Raw genomic sequence first — 17,726 nt, forward strand, 5'->3', positions numbered from 1 at the left:
ATAACTGATAATTCAAACAATGAAATGTATTTGAGAAAGGCTCAATTAATGAAGAGTATCTGAACCCTGTACCATATCAGACTTATTCAGAGGAGTTGGAAACAACAGATAAACATTACCTGCATATACCCCAAAATTTGGATTGAGATAGAAAAATGTGAATAATATTGCCAAAAATAACAAAATCAAAAGACTGCCCACCAAGAGGGAACTCAGTTAATAGCAATCTAGGGAATAACTGATTCCTAAATAAAAGGATTTAAAAAAAAATTAGTTATTACAGAAATTAATAATGCAAGTAATGAACCTCAAATAAAGTAATATAAAGTTACATAAATAATGTATAAATTGTAATACAAAATTGTATATAAAAATTTAATATAAAGAAATATAAAAGTAATAAAAAATATAAAATTGTAGAACATATGGTAATGTACCTAGAAATCTACTCCATTAAATTTTACAAAAATATGGCATTAAAGAATACCTTTTATTCCTTGTAAAAGGAATAAAAATTTTTATATAAATATAGAAAATCTGTAATGAGGATTGAAGGAAACATTGGAAAATGGCTTAGATTGAACTAACAGTGAGGAAGAGCTGCATCTTATCTCCATTTTTTAAATATTTTTGTTGGCAATTTAATAAAAGAATGTAAGTTATGGGCAAAATAAAAATTGGATCAATATTGTATATTGATGGTACTGTGCTATTAAATCAAAATCTTCAAGAAGCCATTTTAATAAATTCATTTGGAGCAAAAGAGAAGTTAGCCAGAAACAAAATTAACTGTTTAAAACTTTTTATGCCTATTTTATCATATGGAGCTAAGGCTTGAAAAGAAATAAAGAACACAATCAAAAATTTGAATCTTCATTAATAAGAGTTTTAAGAAAAATAATAAGAAAAAATTTCAGCCTTAGAAACATATCAAGAGGCCAAGCAAGCATTGGAGAAATGGGGCTTACCGTGGTCAGGACTAAAGATCCGACAGAAAATAAGAGCAATGGACCAAGGCTAAAGATATAACAGAAGACTGATATATATACTATCATAGTAAATCCCCCACCACCAACCACTGGAGAGGACAAATTTGAATGATGACAGTGATGATAAAAAATTTACCTATTACACTATGTAACAAAGAAGTTTACATTTATATTTAGCTTAGATGCTTCTTATATATATTTTGTTATTTTGTGTGATGAATCCAGCAGTGTTATTGGTTTTTCTGTAGTGTCAATATTTTGGCAGAAATTGAAGGGTTTTATGTATTTAATATGTATTACACAAGTCACACTATGATATATAATAATATATTTTTTTTAACAGTTCATTATGACTATCAAAGGCATAAGTTATCGCCACACTTATTTTGCTATGTTTGTGGATAGGTCCGAAGCATAACATCATTGGTGGCACCAAGTTCTGCAGCACATATGAAGCCTATTTTGGAATGACTGTGGATGATCAAAACAATCTGTAGATATCTCACTTCCATTGTGGTAGTTGCAGGTCAAAATTAGAGGGATGCTTTTGTAGGTTGTAAGTGAATATGAAAAGAGCCCACATATTATCATGATAGTTGCTACTTTTGCACGGTGAACATTTAAAAAAGTCTGTGAATTGAAAAGTTGTAGTGTAGTTCAACACAATATCCTCTATTCTTCCAGTTTCACACAATGAAGACCTACCAATTTTCAATCCATCTTCCAGAAAAGAGCATTCATAATTGGATGATGAATCTTATGAACATGATTACACCTCAGAAACCAGTTCAAGTAAAGTGCCACATTTCCCTAATCAGCAAGAACTGGATGACTTAGTGAGGGACTTGGATGTGATGAAATTCAATACAGAGTTCTAAACAATTAATTTAAAAGAGGAAAATCTATCAGATCCCAGCTCTAATGATTCTAAATACAGAAAAAGATGTGAATGTTTTTACAATGTTGCAGAATCCCTGTGCTATTGTTCTTATTTGATTTTTATGAACAAATCAGTATTAGTCACAATTGTGAAAAGTGGCATCTTTTCACAAACAATTCAAGTAAACGTTTGCAAGCTTCACTGTTTCATAACAGAGATCAATGATCTCTGTTGCACACTCTTTCATATTAAAGAAGTCCACAGAAATGTGAAGCATGTGTTAGTGAAGATTAAACATGACCAGTATATATGAGATGTCTATGAAGACTTCAAGGTGCTAGGGTTCCTCCTGGATTTGCAAGGTGGTTTCACCAAGTTGCCATGATTTCACTGCTTTTGGGACAGCAAAGCAGTAGATCTGCACTACAGGAGAAAAGAATGATCTGCCAGAACTGAATTTTAACCTAGTGCACACAATATAGTAAATAATCCATTGGTTCCAAGAAACTAAGTCTTGTTTCCACCATTCCATATCAAGATGGGACTGGCCATACAATTTGTTACAGCATCAGATCCTCAAGATGCCAGTTTTACGCATATACCACTACGTTTCCAAAACTGATGATGCAAAAGTGGTCCACAAGAACAAAAAAATAAAATGGCTAAAATGGATAAGATTTTTGGTCCACAAGAACAAAAAGATAAAATGATTGATGCTGAGAGCAATGCCTGGCAGTCATTCTGCATTGTAGTGAATGGCTTTATAACGTTAAGAGTTAAAATTACAAATAACTAGTTGACAAGTTGATTGAAAATTACAGAAAAATTGGATGTAGAATGTCACTCAAACTCCAATACTTGCACTCTCACCTGGATTTTTTTCAGACCATATCTGGGTGATGTTGGTGAAGAGCATGAGAGAGATTCCACTAGGACAGCAGTTCCCAAAGTGTGAGGCACATTGAAGCACCTAAATGGGTACTTCAAAACACTGAATAAATCTTTAAACTAAAGACCATAAGTTTGAGTAATTCTCTTTGGATAGAAATTTGAAGTCACTGATAATTTTAGCTCACGTACCTGAGAGAGGAATCCAACTGAAGATGAGCAGGTAAATCACTTTTTAGTTAATGTAATGATTGAGCATCAGCTAATTAAATTTCATTTGGAATTCAGCTAGGTGATGTTCAATCATTACACTATGAGTAACAGGCCAATATGCATGTTGTGCCAATTGAAAAACTTGAAAAAACTCATAGAGAAATCCATACTCCCTCTGCTGAAATAGGCTAACTAAAGCCCCAAGTTGTTGTTGTTATTTTTGGCGCAAGGGCTGCTCAGGCCATATTGCGCCGATCAGCGATGTGGACGATACTCATGATGACTGTTTTGCAAACAATCAGAACTGATCATATAAGTTTATCCGTTTGATAAATGAGAAAAATTCTGTGAGATTGGCATTATTACCTATGATATGACAGAGGTTTAAAGATTCTTTAAGATTAGGAAGAAAACTGAATGAGAGTTGCCGGGCATGCGAGTATAAGGTGCATTCAACAAGAATGTGCTTCATTGTGAGTTGAGAATTGCAGTGTGTACACTGAGGAGGATCATTGCCTGTGAGGAGGAATAGGTGGGTAATGTGACTGTGACCAATTCTTGCTCTGGCTAGGATTACTTCTTCCTGTTTTCCCGGAAGCTAGAGGCCCATAATTGAGGATCTGGTTTTATTTGAAAGAGCTTATTATCTGGTTTATTTTGCCATATAAGTGTCCATTGTTCCTTACATATTCTTTGTATATTAGATTTGTAGTCAGCATATGGAACGAGAGCACATGATGACTCTGAATTAGAAGGATGTTTGGCTGCATAATCTGCACATTCATTTCCAGGTATCCCAGTGTGGCCTGGGATCCAGCAAAAGATAACTACAAGCTGGCGTTCCTGAGTGTGTATCAACATATCTCTTATAGTTTTTATTAAAGGATTCTTTGGTGAGGAGGTGTTTTGTAGGGTTATAAGTGCACTCTGCGAGTCCGTATATATTATACTCTTTTTGATGGATAGATGGAGAATATTTTGTAGGGCAAGCTTGATGGCAAATAACTCAGCTGTATAACTGCTGCATTCTGTGGGAAGTGATAGAGAGATGGTGTTAAAAGGGAATACTGCTGCAGCACCTACTGCGCTATCAGACTTTGATCCATCGGTATATATTTTTGTAAAAAGAGGATAATTCTCTGTGTGAGCAGTATGGAGTTGTTGTATATTGATATTTGCCAGGGAATGCTTCCCCCAGTTTACGAAGTAATTGTCGCAGGATGGTGTAGTATAGGCCCATGGGGCGACTGGACAGGTTGGATCTTGGAGGACTTTTTCGAGATGGACATTCCAGGTTTCTGATAGTGCTTGTAATCTGATACCAGTAGGCTGAACAGCACTGGGTTTATTTCTATAAAAGATTTTAAACTGTGGGTCACTAAGTATAGGCCAAATTGGATGGGTAGGCATGCTTCGAATTTTAGCTGCATAATTCAGAAGTAACACCTTTCTTCTGAGACAGAGTGGAACTTCATTGGCTTCAATATAAAGGCTTTGTACTGGCGATGTCCTAAAAGCTCCTGTAGCAATCCTGAGAGCAGAATGTTGAATAGGTGCAAGGCGTGTAAGTACGCTTTCCCTGGCAGAGTCATAAACTGGGGCACCATAATCAAGACGAGACCTAATTAGAGTTCTATACAATTGAAGCAGGGTATAGCGATCTGCACCCCATGTTGTCGAAGAAAGAACTCTGAGTATATTCATTTTTTTCTGGCAAGTAGTCCGCAGATATTTGATATGTTCTAAGAAATTAAGCTTACTATCAAAAATGAGGCCCACGAGAGAAATACTTTTCATGACTAATATAGGATGATTCGTTAAGTGAAGTTCTGGTTCAGGATGCATCTTTCGTTTGTTGCAAAAATGAATGACACTGGATTTCTGGTGTGATAGTCGGTATCCATTCTGTGTCATCCATAATTCAATATTGTTAAGAGAGGTTTGTAGTTGCCTTTCGATGAAGTTCATATTCTGTGAACTGCAGGAAACAGTCAGGTCATCGGCATAGAGATATGTGTTTACAGGGACTGGTATGCATTTGGTTATATTATTTATTCTTATTGCAAATAAGGTAGAGCTCAGAACTGAGCCTTGTGGGACTCCTTCCTGTTGTATATAGATTTGCGAGAGGACTTGCCGATAGCGGACTTGAAAAGTTCTATTCTGAAGGAAGTTTTGTATGAAATATGGTAAGTGGCCTCTGAGGTCAAGGGAATGTAGATCTTTCAAGATACGAAAACGCCAAGTGGTATCAAAGGCCTTTTCTATGTCAAGGCATACCATAACGAGATGCTCGTTTCGGATAAACGCATTCCTGATGTTTGTTTCAGCTTTGACCATGAGATCCAGGGATGATCGATTTTTCCTGAATCCAAATTGGCTATCAGATATTAAATGTTTGGAGTCAAGATACCAGGTTAGTCGGCGGTGTATCATTTTTTCCAGGGTTTTGCCCAAGCAGCTGGTAAGAGAAATAGGTCTATAGTGGTGAGGGACAGAGTGATCTTTCCCTGGTTTGGGAATTGCCAGTACATAGGAGTGATGCCAGCATGTGGGGAATGAATGTTCAGTGAAAATACGATTGTAGAAAGTTAACAGCAAGGATAATGCTTTGTTATCTAAGTGTTTAAGCATTGTATAATACACTCCATCTGGACCAGGAGCACTGTTCTTTGAGGTATGTATAGCTTCTTGAAGTTCAATCATAGTGAGGGGCCGATTATATGATAGACACGATTTGGTTTTGAAGTTCAATCGAGATTTTTCAGCTGAAGCTTTAATCTTCTGAAATGACTGGTCGTATGCGGTTGATGTAGACAGCTGTGAGAATACAGAGCCTAAAGCATTTGCAATTTCTGCGGGAGTACACAGATCCTGTCCATTCCAGTTGAAAATTGGGGAGGATGGAGGAGGAAATTTGCCATTTAATTGTTTTATTTTTCTCCATATTATTCTAGAATCTGTATTTTTATTAATTGAATTTGCAAATCGGATCCAGGAGTCTCTTTTTGCTTTTTTCCTGATATGGCGAGCCTTGGCTCTGAGTTTTTTATAATTTATAAGATTATTGGTAGTAGGATGTTTGCGGAATATATTCCAGGCTCGGTTTTTTTCTTTTTTGGCACTTCTACAGTCTTCATTCCACCAATAATTTATGGATCTACGAGAGCTTGACTGTGACTGTGGAATGGCAATAGACGCAGCTGCTAGGATTTGTTTAGTGATATGGCTGGTGACTATGTCAATTGGACAAGATTCAATTATCTGATTATCAAATGATACATGATAAGTATATTTTGCCCAATCAGCCTTGGAAAATTTCCATTTCATGCAGTTTTCTGAAGTCACAGAGTGTGAAGTTTGAATTTTACAGATTAGTGGATAGTGATCACTGTTCAGTGGATCATCCAAAGCTGTCCACTCAATACAAGGAAAAAGGATTGGAGAGCATATAGATAGATCTATTGAGGACACAGTTCCTGTTTGGAGATGAATGTAAGTTGGTGAACCAGTATTTAGGATGGATAAATTCTGCCTGTCAATGAGCATTTCAATAAGTTGTCCCCGTCCATCTGCATTGGGAGAGCCCCACAATGGATGGTGTCCATTGAAGTCGCCCAATAAACAGAAAGGGGTTGGCAACTGCAGTATTAGATCTTCAAGTTCATGAATAGTGCAAGGCTGAGTGGGCGGTAGATAGATAGAGACAACTGTTATAGTGACTCCAATTGCTATTCGCGCAGCAACCGCTTCAATAGAGGTTTGCAAAGGAATACGCCTGCAAGGGACTCGTGAATCTATGAGAATAGCAACCCCACCATGAGCTTTATTTGTAACTGGTCTATCTTCTCTGAAAAGAGAATAATTTTTGATCGAGAGAGATACCTTAGGAGTTAAATATGTCTCCTGTAAACAGATGCCAACTGGATTATGACGTTTAATTATTTCCTGGATGTCATCAATATTGCTACGCAAGCCTCTGCAATTCCACTGGACTATATTATTCATTGTTTAGATTTAGATGAGGGAGCTGAGTCTGTCTGCTTTTTAAAAGTCTGTTTACCGCGGTCAATTTTGATTTTATCTCTTTTTGAGAAAACTGGTCTCTTGTCTATTTCATCTTCCGGATGGATCTCCAGAATCGTTTCTGTTTCTTCCTGACTGGGGATTTCATTGGTATCCATAAGGATGGAGTCAACTGGCTGTTTGCTAACGGGATCTGGTTTCTCTGTTTGAACGGATATTAGAGGGGCTGCATGGACAGCAGGTGGTATGGTGATTGGCGTGTTGTTAGCCCTGCTTGATATATGTTGCTTTGATGATTGTGGTGCAGAAGAGAGCAGGGATCGAGCCCATTCAGCAATAGAGATGTTTGGTGGAATTGATGTGTCAGTTTGGATGGATACTGAATGAAATTTTTTAGAGGCTTCGGCATATGTACGTCTAGGCATCTGTATTTGCAGTTGCTTTCGTGCTTCTGGGAACGAGACTTTGTTTTCTATTTTATATTTCTGGATTTTTTTCTCGTATTTCCACTGTTCACAATTTTTGGAGAAGGCTGGATGGTTGCCTTTACAGTTGGGACAAAGAGAAGACTGGGCATTACAATCAGTTTGGGTATGCTCTTTCGATCCACAGTTTGGGCAGACTGGGTCACCTCGACAGACTGTTTGTGAGTGTCCAAATTTCTGACACTTATAACATCTTATTGGGTTTGGAATGTATGGCCGTATGCGACAATGCAAATACCCTGCTTTCACTGACGAAGGTAGGTTTGGTGAGCTGAATGTTAGTATGATGCTCTGAGTTGGAGTTAGCTCGCCATCTTTTTTCATCATGATTCTTTTGGCCTGTGTGACTTTCTGTTCCTGCAATTCCTGTACAATTTCCTCCTCTGAAACATTCATTAGGTCCCATTCTGAAATTACGCCTTTGGATGTATTTAGTGTGGCATGTGGGGACACCTTGACTTGAATTCCACCAAATGAATTGAGTCTAAGTAGAGACTCAGAGTGTTTAGAGCTTGTGGTCTCTACAAGCAAGTCGCCAGATTTTAGTCGCCTCACCATTTTCGGGGAACCAGCTACATTCTCAAGACATTTTTGAATTAGAAATGGCGATAGATTGCCTAAGGGTTGGTTTGTCAGTGAATGGAGAATCAGAAAACTCGGATGTTCAATTCGATGAGTATCCGTTTTCAGTCTCTTTGGATTGGTAGAGTCGATATCAGGTTGATGCAAATCTGTATTATTCAGATTTGCAGTCTTAATCGGGGGGAAGTTGTCATATTCCATGTTTTGCTCCTTTTGGCCCTGGGGGTTTGCTTTACCTCCCAGGTTTCCGGCCCCGCCACGGGGAGGCAGGAGCAGTGCCACTAGGTGACCAAGCGGCTGAGTTAATTGGTTAGTACTGTTAGAAATAGAAACAGAAAGGTGGCTTCCATTTCTGGGCCTTTGCCTACTTCTTGTAGTGCGAAAGTGCTGCAGTAATTTATAAATAAAGAAAATGGTAGTTGGAACGAAATATAATTTGTTCAAAGGCTCTTTGGATATAACGCTTTTTGGAACGCACAAAAATCACTTGGTCACGGAACGCTTGGCACCCGGGGCCAAGCCCCAAGTGAACATCAATATAAAGTGTACAATAAATTTGGGATCTATCCCTATAACATGATGAATACTACAGTTTATTTACTAGTTATTTTTTAATTAATTTTGTGATGCTCCCAAATGCAAAACATTGATGGAACTAAGGCATTCCTGTATTAGATTAGTTAAGATCTAATCCCACTGATGTCTTTCCAAAATTATATCAGGTTAAAGTAAATGCCCTTTATTGTTTTCCTTAGAGGATCAAATTATGTACATTATAATGCCCTATACTTCTGCAGACTATATAAAGCTAATTACAGGCTGCCAAATAAATAGCTCTGTGGTGGGATAACAACATAGGTTATGAATATGAATAAATCTTTAAACTAAAGACCATTAAGTTTGAGTAATTCTCTTTGGATAGAAATTTGAAGTCACTGATAAATATGAATGCATCACCAGAATATGCAGAGACAAATTCTGATCACTTAGCAGTTATTGCAAGAAAAAATTGTTAAATAATATAAAAGAGCTAAAATTATCAAATCCTGATAACTGGAAAGAAGCTTGCAGTTAAAGGAAAAAAATAATGAAAATGATAATATTAGAAAAAAAACTTGGATGATGGTTGCAGAAGCATAACAAAGCTGGTTGATGATTGCGTATAATTATGGATAGAGCCTTAAATTGGAAAGAGAATTACAAGTTAAAATGAGGCCCTTAAATAAAATTTTAAAGTATCATAGAAAAAATTACTAAATTAGGAATTCAAGTAACCTTTTGTTCATTACTGATTTCATCTTCCTGGTCATCAGAAAGGTTAAAATCCAATAGATCTTTCTCATTTTCCTGTAAAAAGTGATAAAACTCTGGATCTTTCTCTTTTAACCTTTCCAAAGCTGCTTTATGTGCTGCAGCATCTTCTATTTCTGAATCACTGCAGAAAATAAAATTAATTTTTTTAGTACAGCATGTGATATTATTACTCAAAAACAAATGGTGGAGAGGACATCTTTTAAAATTCTGACATATAATATTTGAAAATATCAGTTAATCTTAAATGCAAAGTTTCAGTATGAATTAATTAGCAAATATGAAAATGCTACCCCACATGTTTATCTATCATAAATGCCATATGAAAAAAAAATATTCAAAATTTACTTTACTTTTCAGCATACATTATGCTACCCAACCAAAAATCATGCACAGGATACCCTTAACATTACAGGCAACTGTCAGTGACTAAAAAATATAGAAATTATTTTGGCCTAGAATTAATCTAGAATTTTTTTCAAACATGTAACCAAAAAGTGAGCAAAGGAAAGAAGAAACAGAGGTCTGATCTAAGGTATATTAGTGTTAATATTGGCCATAAAATGCAAGGAAGCTTTTGCTACTCTGACAAAAAAAATAAAATAAATAAAAATAAAAAATACAGTCTCTTCCCTCATCTAGCTGGCCTTTTTATTCAAAATTTTCCCAACATTTGCTGGAGGGCTACCTATTCAAAATCTGCACCCCCTCCCCGCTATAACTTATTCTAACAATTAACACCTCACTGGCTAATGAAAATTTCTCGCAATCCAGCCTGTAACTCTTTCTCCTAAGATTGAATTTATGCCCCCTCATTCTAACATCACTTAATACCACGAAAATTTGCTTTCATTCATTTTCTTTTATCTCCTATCAGAGGTCTTATAAGCCTCAATCAGATTCCTCTCAAAGATACTAGTTACCAAGCTCTGTAGTCTACCTTAGCATCAGTACTAATTTGGTGATCTCATCAGACACACTGTCCTTGGACCTTTTCAAAAAAGTTGTCTTTTTTTTCAGGTGTGGCTTCACAACTGCCTTATACAATGATGTTATAACCTTCCTGTCCAGAACCAGCTTTAAAGGTTGTGACACCCGTGGTTAACTTTGGTTTGGCAACATTCCCCCCATCCCATATAAAATAAACAATGTCAAAATTATTTCTTGCATTTAACTCATGGGCAATAATGTCACAAATAATAGCCACAATTAAAACCCATGCCCTTACCTTTATCAACTGAGATCTCTCCCTCTCTGCTAAAGGTTCCAATACTGACAATCCCATGATACTATCAGCATTATGGGTGATGATCAGGTTCAGAATACTCTTGCCCCAAGTATTTTCCCTAACCTGTTGGTATAGATAACTGTCACCTAGTTGATTAAAAACAAGCCTCATGTGAAATTTGTAGCTAGCAAATGACCCTGCATATACACTATGACCTAATTCATAGCATGTTTTTTACCCAGCACCTATACAGATTGTCCACATGCACTTAATATCACTAGTTCTACCTGAATAATAATACTCCTCCCCACCCAGCAACCTGTTGGTGCTCCAAACAGACATCCTGGTTCTAGTCCACCTATCTTTAATACAAAAAATGTTACCCATTTCCTGATAAAGACAGCTCCCAATAAATTAAATCCTTTTGAACCAGAGAAGTCAGCACTTTGTTATTCTCTTCTGTGGCTTGGATCAGGGATGCATGTTACCTGGTAGGTCACTAGATACTTAAGTCCCTGATTAGTCCCCACTCTCATTTTTCTGAAGAAATGAGTAATGCCCTATTCATTTCTTCAGTGATTTAATTTCATCTAGCAATGCATAAAGTAAGGTTAAAATCTATAGTAAACTGCTTACATTAGGGAACATGGAAAGAAATCATAGTTCAAATGGTTTGGTTGTGGCATATATTCCAAAGTCACTCATGTAAATGACTCAATCTTATAGTATCATAATTAAAGTAAAAAAAAAAAAGTATAAAAAACAAAAAGTATAAAAAAAATCAAAATACATTCAATGCAAAAATAATTATAATACAATCACGTACCTGTTTTTAAAAAAATCTGCTACAATCAATAACACAGAATTACAACTAATTAAATTAAAATATACCAAAAACTTTCCCCCTTAAATGCAAGTGCACTTTGAAACAGGTTTTTCAGAACTTCACTCATCCAAAGTCAAGGCAGGAATGACATTATAACTGGCACTTATTCTCTAAATAGCATTATTTCTTAAATTAATTTACCAATAAATTCATAAATTAATTTTTTTAATTCTATATTAAATTATTTTTATTTAGATATTTTAAATTAATAAATCAGCTGTGGTGAAGTTGAATTATTTTCATAACTCCCTTTAGCTGACATTGCTAGTTTTTTAATCCTTCCTAACACAGATTTATAAACATATCACTGTGACAATATCAACAAAGTGTTAATTTTCTGCAAAACCTTTAAACATTAAACTCATCAATGTAACATATTTTGTTTATAGAAAGTTCATGGAAAAGTTTGCGTTTGGTTCATGCAACTACTTCAAATGTAGAGACAAAAGACAGATATTGACTGTTGAAGTTATTATTTAAATAGTACATTAGCATCTGAAGCCATATTGTGTTGTATGTCTTTATTCCAAGTCTGTACAAGTGTTTGTGTTCACAGGTCAATTTGCATGTCGTACGAAAAAAAAATATGTATGGCTAAAAAACCATACTCCACCTGAGATTGGCTAAAAATTCCTGCAGATGCTGATGGATTTTAATTCAGAAAAACTGCTTAATATGAGTGAAAAGTAGTGAAATCACTGTACTGTTATCTACGGTGATGGTTACACATTATACAGAATGTTGTATTTTAAATCAAATTAATAAATAATTATGTTTTATGGATATGCAGTACATACCTAGTAAACTCCAAATATAAGCCTCTCATATACACATAGATATGTGCACAAAAAAAATAAATAAAAATGAATCTCATACCTTCCTTCTCTCTCTTTGTGATTCAAATTTTGTGCATTTTTTCTTTTCTTCAATAATTTATTTTTTGCTCCTATGACTTTCTTGTTCTTCTTCTGTAACTTGGCTTCTTTAATTACTATATCACTTTCTTTCTGGTCATAAACATCACTGTTTTCATCTAATTCAAATCCTTTAGTAAAGAACTCATCAACACTGACTTCACTTAAGCCTTTGCTAAGGTAAAAATCAATAGGGTTGATAAATTACTTTTGCAATAAAGAAAAATGACAATAAATTTATCTACAGTAAAATAAAGGACAGAGCAATTCAAATGCTGAAAAAAACAAGAGCAATAAATTATAAGGGTACAAACTTACTAAACCTAGCATACTACCAGGTAAGGTTTAAAATACTGCCTTTCATGTGGACTTTTTAAAAAGAATACTAAACTTACTCCTAACTCCTATTTATGCATACACATTTAATATCTTTGAATAAAGTAAAATTTTCAAAAATATTTTATTACCAAATTAAAAATGAATAATAAAAAGATACAAAATAAGGTTCTTTTTTTTTTTTTTTTTGATTTGGTAGTTGTTGGCGCATCGGCTTCTGTGGCCATATTGCACCTCCCAAGGTTTTTGCAGTACTTTGATCCAAGCCCGAGGCGGGAATCGAACCCGCGACCTTTGGGTTGCCAGGCAGGTACTTTACCCACTCGGCTAGCCCGGTCGGCACAAAATAAGGTTCTAGTTTAATGTTCGGTGGTTACTTTATCTAAACAACAAATTCTCTTTCTGGTGGCAAACATTTTTATTTATATCCCTTTGTTCATTTTTCAGTCAAAAAAAATCAAGAAATAATTTTTTTAAAAAATGTCTACATGTGGATTAGAACAACGTGCATCAAACTCTTTTACTCATTACTCTACTGATTCAACTTCATCATTGTGCTTATAATGTTCACAGTATCAGTGATTAACAATCAGTTAATCATTTGTACAAATTCATAAATTACTTCATTTTTGTATTTAAAAATTAATGCATTAAATTCTGGTTAATAACAAACTCATTCCTAGTTGAGACTTTTCAAATGGTATAAGATTTATCTTTGTGGAGGCAAAACAAGGAAAATATCATGTCATGAACAAACATATATTCAAGATTAGTTTTGATAACATAAAATAGATTAAAAAAAAAAAAAAAATGAAAGAAATTTTAAACTGCCAGAGAGTGATTCAGTTTCATGGATTATTCTAAAGGTAACTCATTCTATGATACATATGTATTTGATCTGTAAATTTTAAATTGTTCTTTTTAGTAGAATGTTGTGCAGGTAAACCAAAATGGAGAACAGTGAAAATCTAAGCACTTACAATCTAAAAAGGGTATGTGTCTTTATAGTGCAATCTTTTAAGAAATTAAAAATAGATTACACTCTATACAAGTTTAAATAATTAGATTTTCACTATTCTCTAAGTGTAAATTTTATACATTTTCAAGCAAGGCCAGTTTTAATATGATAATAGACATTACCCCTGTATTCTAATTTTCTGTCATTCTCTGTCCCTCCCTTCCTACTGACAGCGAGGCTAGGGTTTATGCTCATTTTAGAAACAAATTTTTTAAAATGAACATAAACAGCTAATTTTTTTATTTTGAAACAAGCTCATTTTCAAAATAAAAATGAGTAGCATCTATTACATATTATTTCAACTCCTGCAGTAAAAAAACCCTGCAACATTACTAATTTGCAAGGTCAGTATGCTTTGATGAGAAAAATCACAATTTCCTGGCAAACTCCACTTCAGTCCAACTGAAGTGGACTTTATGGAGGCATACTACAACCCTTTCCATTCCACTTATCAGACATAATTCATTACCAACTAAGTCACCGAGGTTCTCGTGTGCTGTAATATAGTAAGAATAATAATAAACATATTTATCTGATCCACTATTTGTCAGCACACACTGCATGCATAATATATATACACTGAGTGGACAGAAATCATGGGATACCTACCTAGTAAATGGTAGGCCCACCTTTCACAAGGATAAGGGCAGTCATGCAGTGAGGTATTGAGTCCACTAGTTCACAAGTGTTCCACAGGTATTTCCATCGATGCTTGCTGCACCACTGTCCATAATTCCATCGCATTCCTGGGTGGAAGATCCAAAGCTCAAACGGACCTTTCCATAGCATCCCAAAGATGCTCCACAGGGTTCATGTCCAATGAATGGGGAGGCCATTCTATGATGGTAAAATCTGTGGAATGCTCTTCAAACCATGTTCTAGTCACCATGGCTCTGTGGGTAGGCACACTGTCCTGCTGGAAGAGTCTATTGCCCTGTGGGTGTACGATGACCAAGAAGGAATGCAGATGGGTTGCAAGGATGAACACCATTCAGAGATGCATCTTGACATACCAGAGGTCTCAACGTGTGCCAGCTGAACATGCACCAGACCATTACTGACTGTCCACCTGCCTGAACAGTTCCTTGTTGACATGACGGGTGCTTAGCTTCATGCAGTTTCCGCCAGGTATGCAGAAACTGCACGAAATGCTCATCCGCTCAAAATAACTGGAAACGGGACTCTTCGGACCAGGAGACCTGTCTCCAATCATCCAAGGTCCAGTTGATGTTCTTTCCCCAGTTGAGGTGTCGAGCCCTGTGTCGTGGTGTTAGCAATGGGCCTCTGGTGGGTCAGTGGCTCCCATACCCTATTGCAGCTAATGATCGCCTGATGGCCTTGGTGGAGACATTTCTGGCACCTCCCTTGAAGTCGGTGGTGATTTGTGCTCTCCAGATGACTGAAACAATGCTAGACAGACGTTGATGGCCATGTTCATCCACCACCTTTCTCTGCCCACAATGAGATATTATTCCGGAAATGGCATATTCCCAATACACTTCTGATACTGTCAAACGAGGATAGTGCAATTTCTGTACCACCTCTGAGACAGAGTGACTCATGGGTCGGGCATCCACTATCATCCCTATTTCAAAGTCAGTTAAAGTTTGTTATATAATAGCCAATACTGCTAAATGAATTAATAGTGAATAAAAATAAAGAAACTGCAAGCACAAACTATCATAAGCAGACACTTTCAAAGTCAGTTAACTGACTTTGAAAGAGGGATGATTACCTAAGCTAGATAATTACCTAAGGGAGGAGGGAAATGCATTGGTTGTCCATTTCCTTTTCTCTTATTATTAATTTGTTTATATTCTTATTATTTTATTTTATGTTTCTTTTTTTGGCTGGTGCAGCATAAGCCATAGGCTTCTTTGCACCATATGGCCATTAATAATACTAACTGACAATGTTTATCCATACTAACATCAAATTACCATCTAGGTGAATGCAGTGTACCTATATAGCTGCCAAGTGGTGGGTTCGTCCACTAGTGAGAGGGGTGACAGCATCGCATTACCCAGGAACCAGGTATCCCATGAATTTTGTCCTTTCAGTGTACATAAACAATAAATAAATTTTCTGTTTATTCTCTGGGTGCCACATAGGATCACAGAAGTATTTCTGTGATCCACATAGAAACCAATAGTTGCACTGTATTTGGTAGTCACATGGGCTAGAATGCAGTCAACTCAAATGTGTATGCCATTGCACGCTCACATTTGACCACTTGGCTATAGTAGCTCTTGCACATAAACCTCACAATGTTTTATCTAAATATTTAACAAGTTAGGCAGTGTGTTACACTTCAGGCTCATTCAATGTTTTTCTTAAATTGAATTTTTTTTCTATAATTAATAGAATTGAAGAGTAAATATAGTTATCTCCTTATCAATTAATTACTAAGATTATAACTTTATAGAACACTTAATAAAATCCTATAGTTTTACATTCATTATGTTTTAGATTTAACTACAACTGCACAACATTTATTACTCTTCTCCCATATACTTTTTTTTTAAAGTCTCTCTCTCTTGACAAGTGACACCATGTTTATGAGTCTTGCAAAACAATACATGTGAAGTGTGTACAAACTGTCTAAAGCTATCAATACTGCATTAAAACTATAATTTAATCTATGAATTTCTTTTTCTTTTTTCCATACAGACTATATGGCAAAAAGACATAATATTTGTCCAATTTTAATGAAATTGGGATAATTTGACAAATATTTCTACAAAACTAAATATAAAATTTCATGAAAATTTGTCTACTGAGAGTTGAATTATGTGGAAATGGTCATACACAGTGAGGACAATAGGTACTTATGCATATATATATATGTGAATACAGGTGACCCCCGCTTAACGCTGATAATTTGTTCCCAAAAAACAGACGCTAAGTGAATCCGCGCTAAGCGAGCACCGCATTCCCATAAGGTAACATATGTATTTGTGAGTTGCGGTTGGTGCCATAGGATATTTCCTAATCAATAATAAACAGTAGTGAAAAGATGCACAAATGTCGGTCAAATATGTGTACATATAAAATATTCTGCATTACATACATATATAATTATGTCGTAACCACTTACATATCAAAATTAAACTTAAAATTCCAATTAAAATCATGAATTTTGATTTAATTTAACTGATGAATTTAATCAAGAAAAATGTGTCGATTTTAGGTTGTACTTTAGCCCTCTTCCTGCTAAACTAAAAGGGGTTTTAATTTTAAATCCCCAACAATAAAGTCAACCGATCCTTCGCCGCTTTGAAACCTGGCATGTTTTTTTCTTCTTTCAATATGAAACTTCTTTTAGGCATTCGTTTCCAAAAAAAGTCCTGCTTCAACCATGTTAAAAACTTATTGGGAACTATAACACATAATACCCCTCTTCAATAATTTTAACAAGTTCTTTTTTTGAAAGTTTTGGCTCCTTGATCTGCCCTTACGGCTTCTCCCTGAATTTTAAATCTATTCAACCAGCCCTTACTAGTTTTAAATGGTTCCGCATTTTTTTTTTTTTTAAGTGAGTGTTCTTCAGATCATCATATAGGCTAATCTCTCTCTCTTTTTTAATAATATTTAACTTAACTGAATTCTGCATTGGATATTATCTTCAATAAAATTATTTAAAAGTCTCTCCTTTCAATCCTAATAACCAGCCTAGCCTTAGTTGCTTGCAGTAGAATAGCTGTCTTTCCTGCTGCTAAAATGAATTCTTTATTTTTTACAATTGTTCTTACATAATTTAGGACAGGCAAGTTAAACTTGCCAGTCATAAATTATGGCACACATCCGCTTGTCATTGATCGGAATCGATTTGTTTCAAAACGTCTAATTTAATTTTTAAATTCAGTCTTTTTCTTATATTTGTAGTCTTTGTACTGAGTCCAGACCTTGTTGCTTTTTCATTCTTATCTGCCATTATTAACTCTTCAAAAATGTAACTACATTGGTTGCA

At 35.4% G+C, this 17,726-nt stretch overlaps 1 protein-coding gene across 1 annotated transcript in view; it reads right to left on the reverse strand.

Moving 5' to 3' along the window:
* The window catches only part of Noc2 (Nucleolar complex protein 2), a 113,553-nt gene that overhangs the window by 93,373 nt on the left and 2,454 nt on the right, over positions 1-17,726 (reverse strand). Inside the window, exons 2-3 of the mRNA XM_090387238.1 lie at positions 12,365-12,577; positions 9,339-9,498 (exon numbers count right to left, since the gene is read on the reverse strand). Of these exons, the coding sequence (XP_090243364.1) occupies positions 9,339-9,498; positions 12,365-12,577 (373 nt within the window). The remainder of the gene's footprint in view (positions 1-9,338; positions 9,499-12,364; positions 12,578-17,726) is intronic.

Source organism: Mastigoproctus giganteus, chromosome 13, assembly GCF_048544385.1.
Source record: "Mastigoproctus giganteus isolate SK-2022 chromosome 13, ASM4854438v1, whole genome shotgun sequence".
Classification (NCBI taxonomy): Eukaryota; Metazoa; Arthropoda; class Arachnida; order Uropygi; family Thelyphonidae; genus Mastigoproctus; species Mastigoproctus giganteus.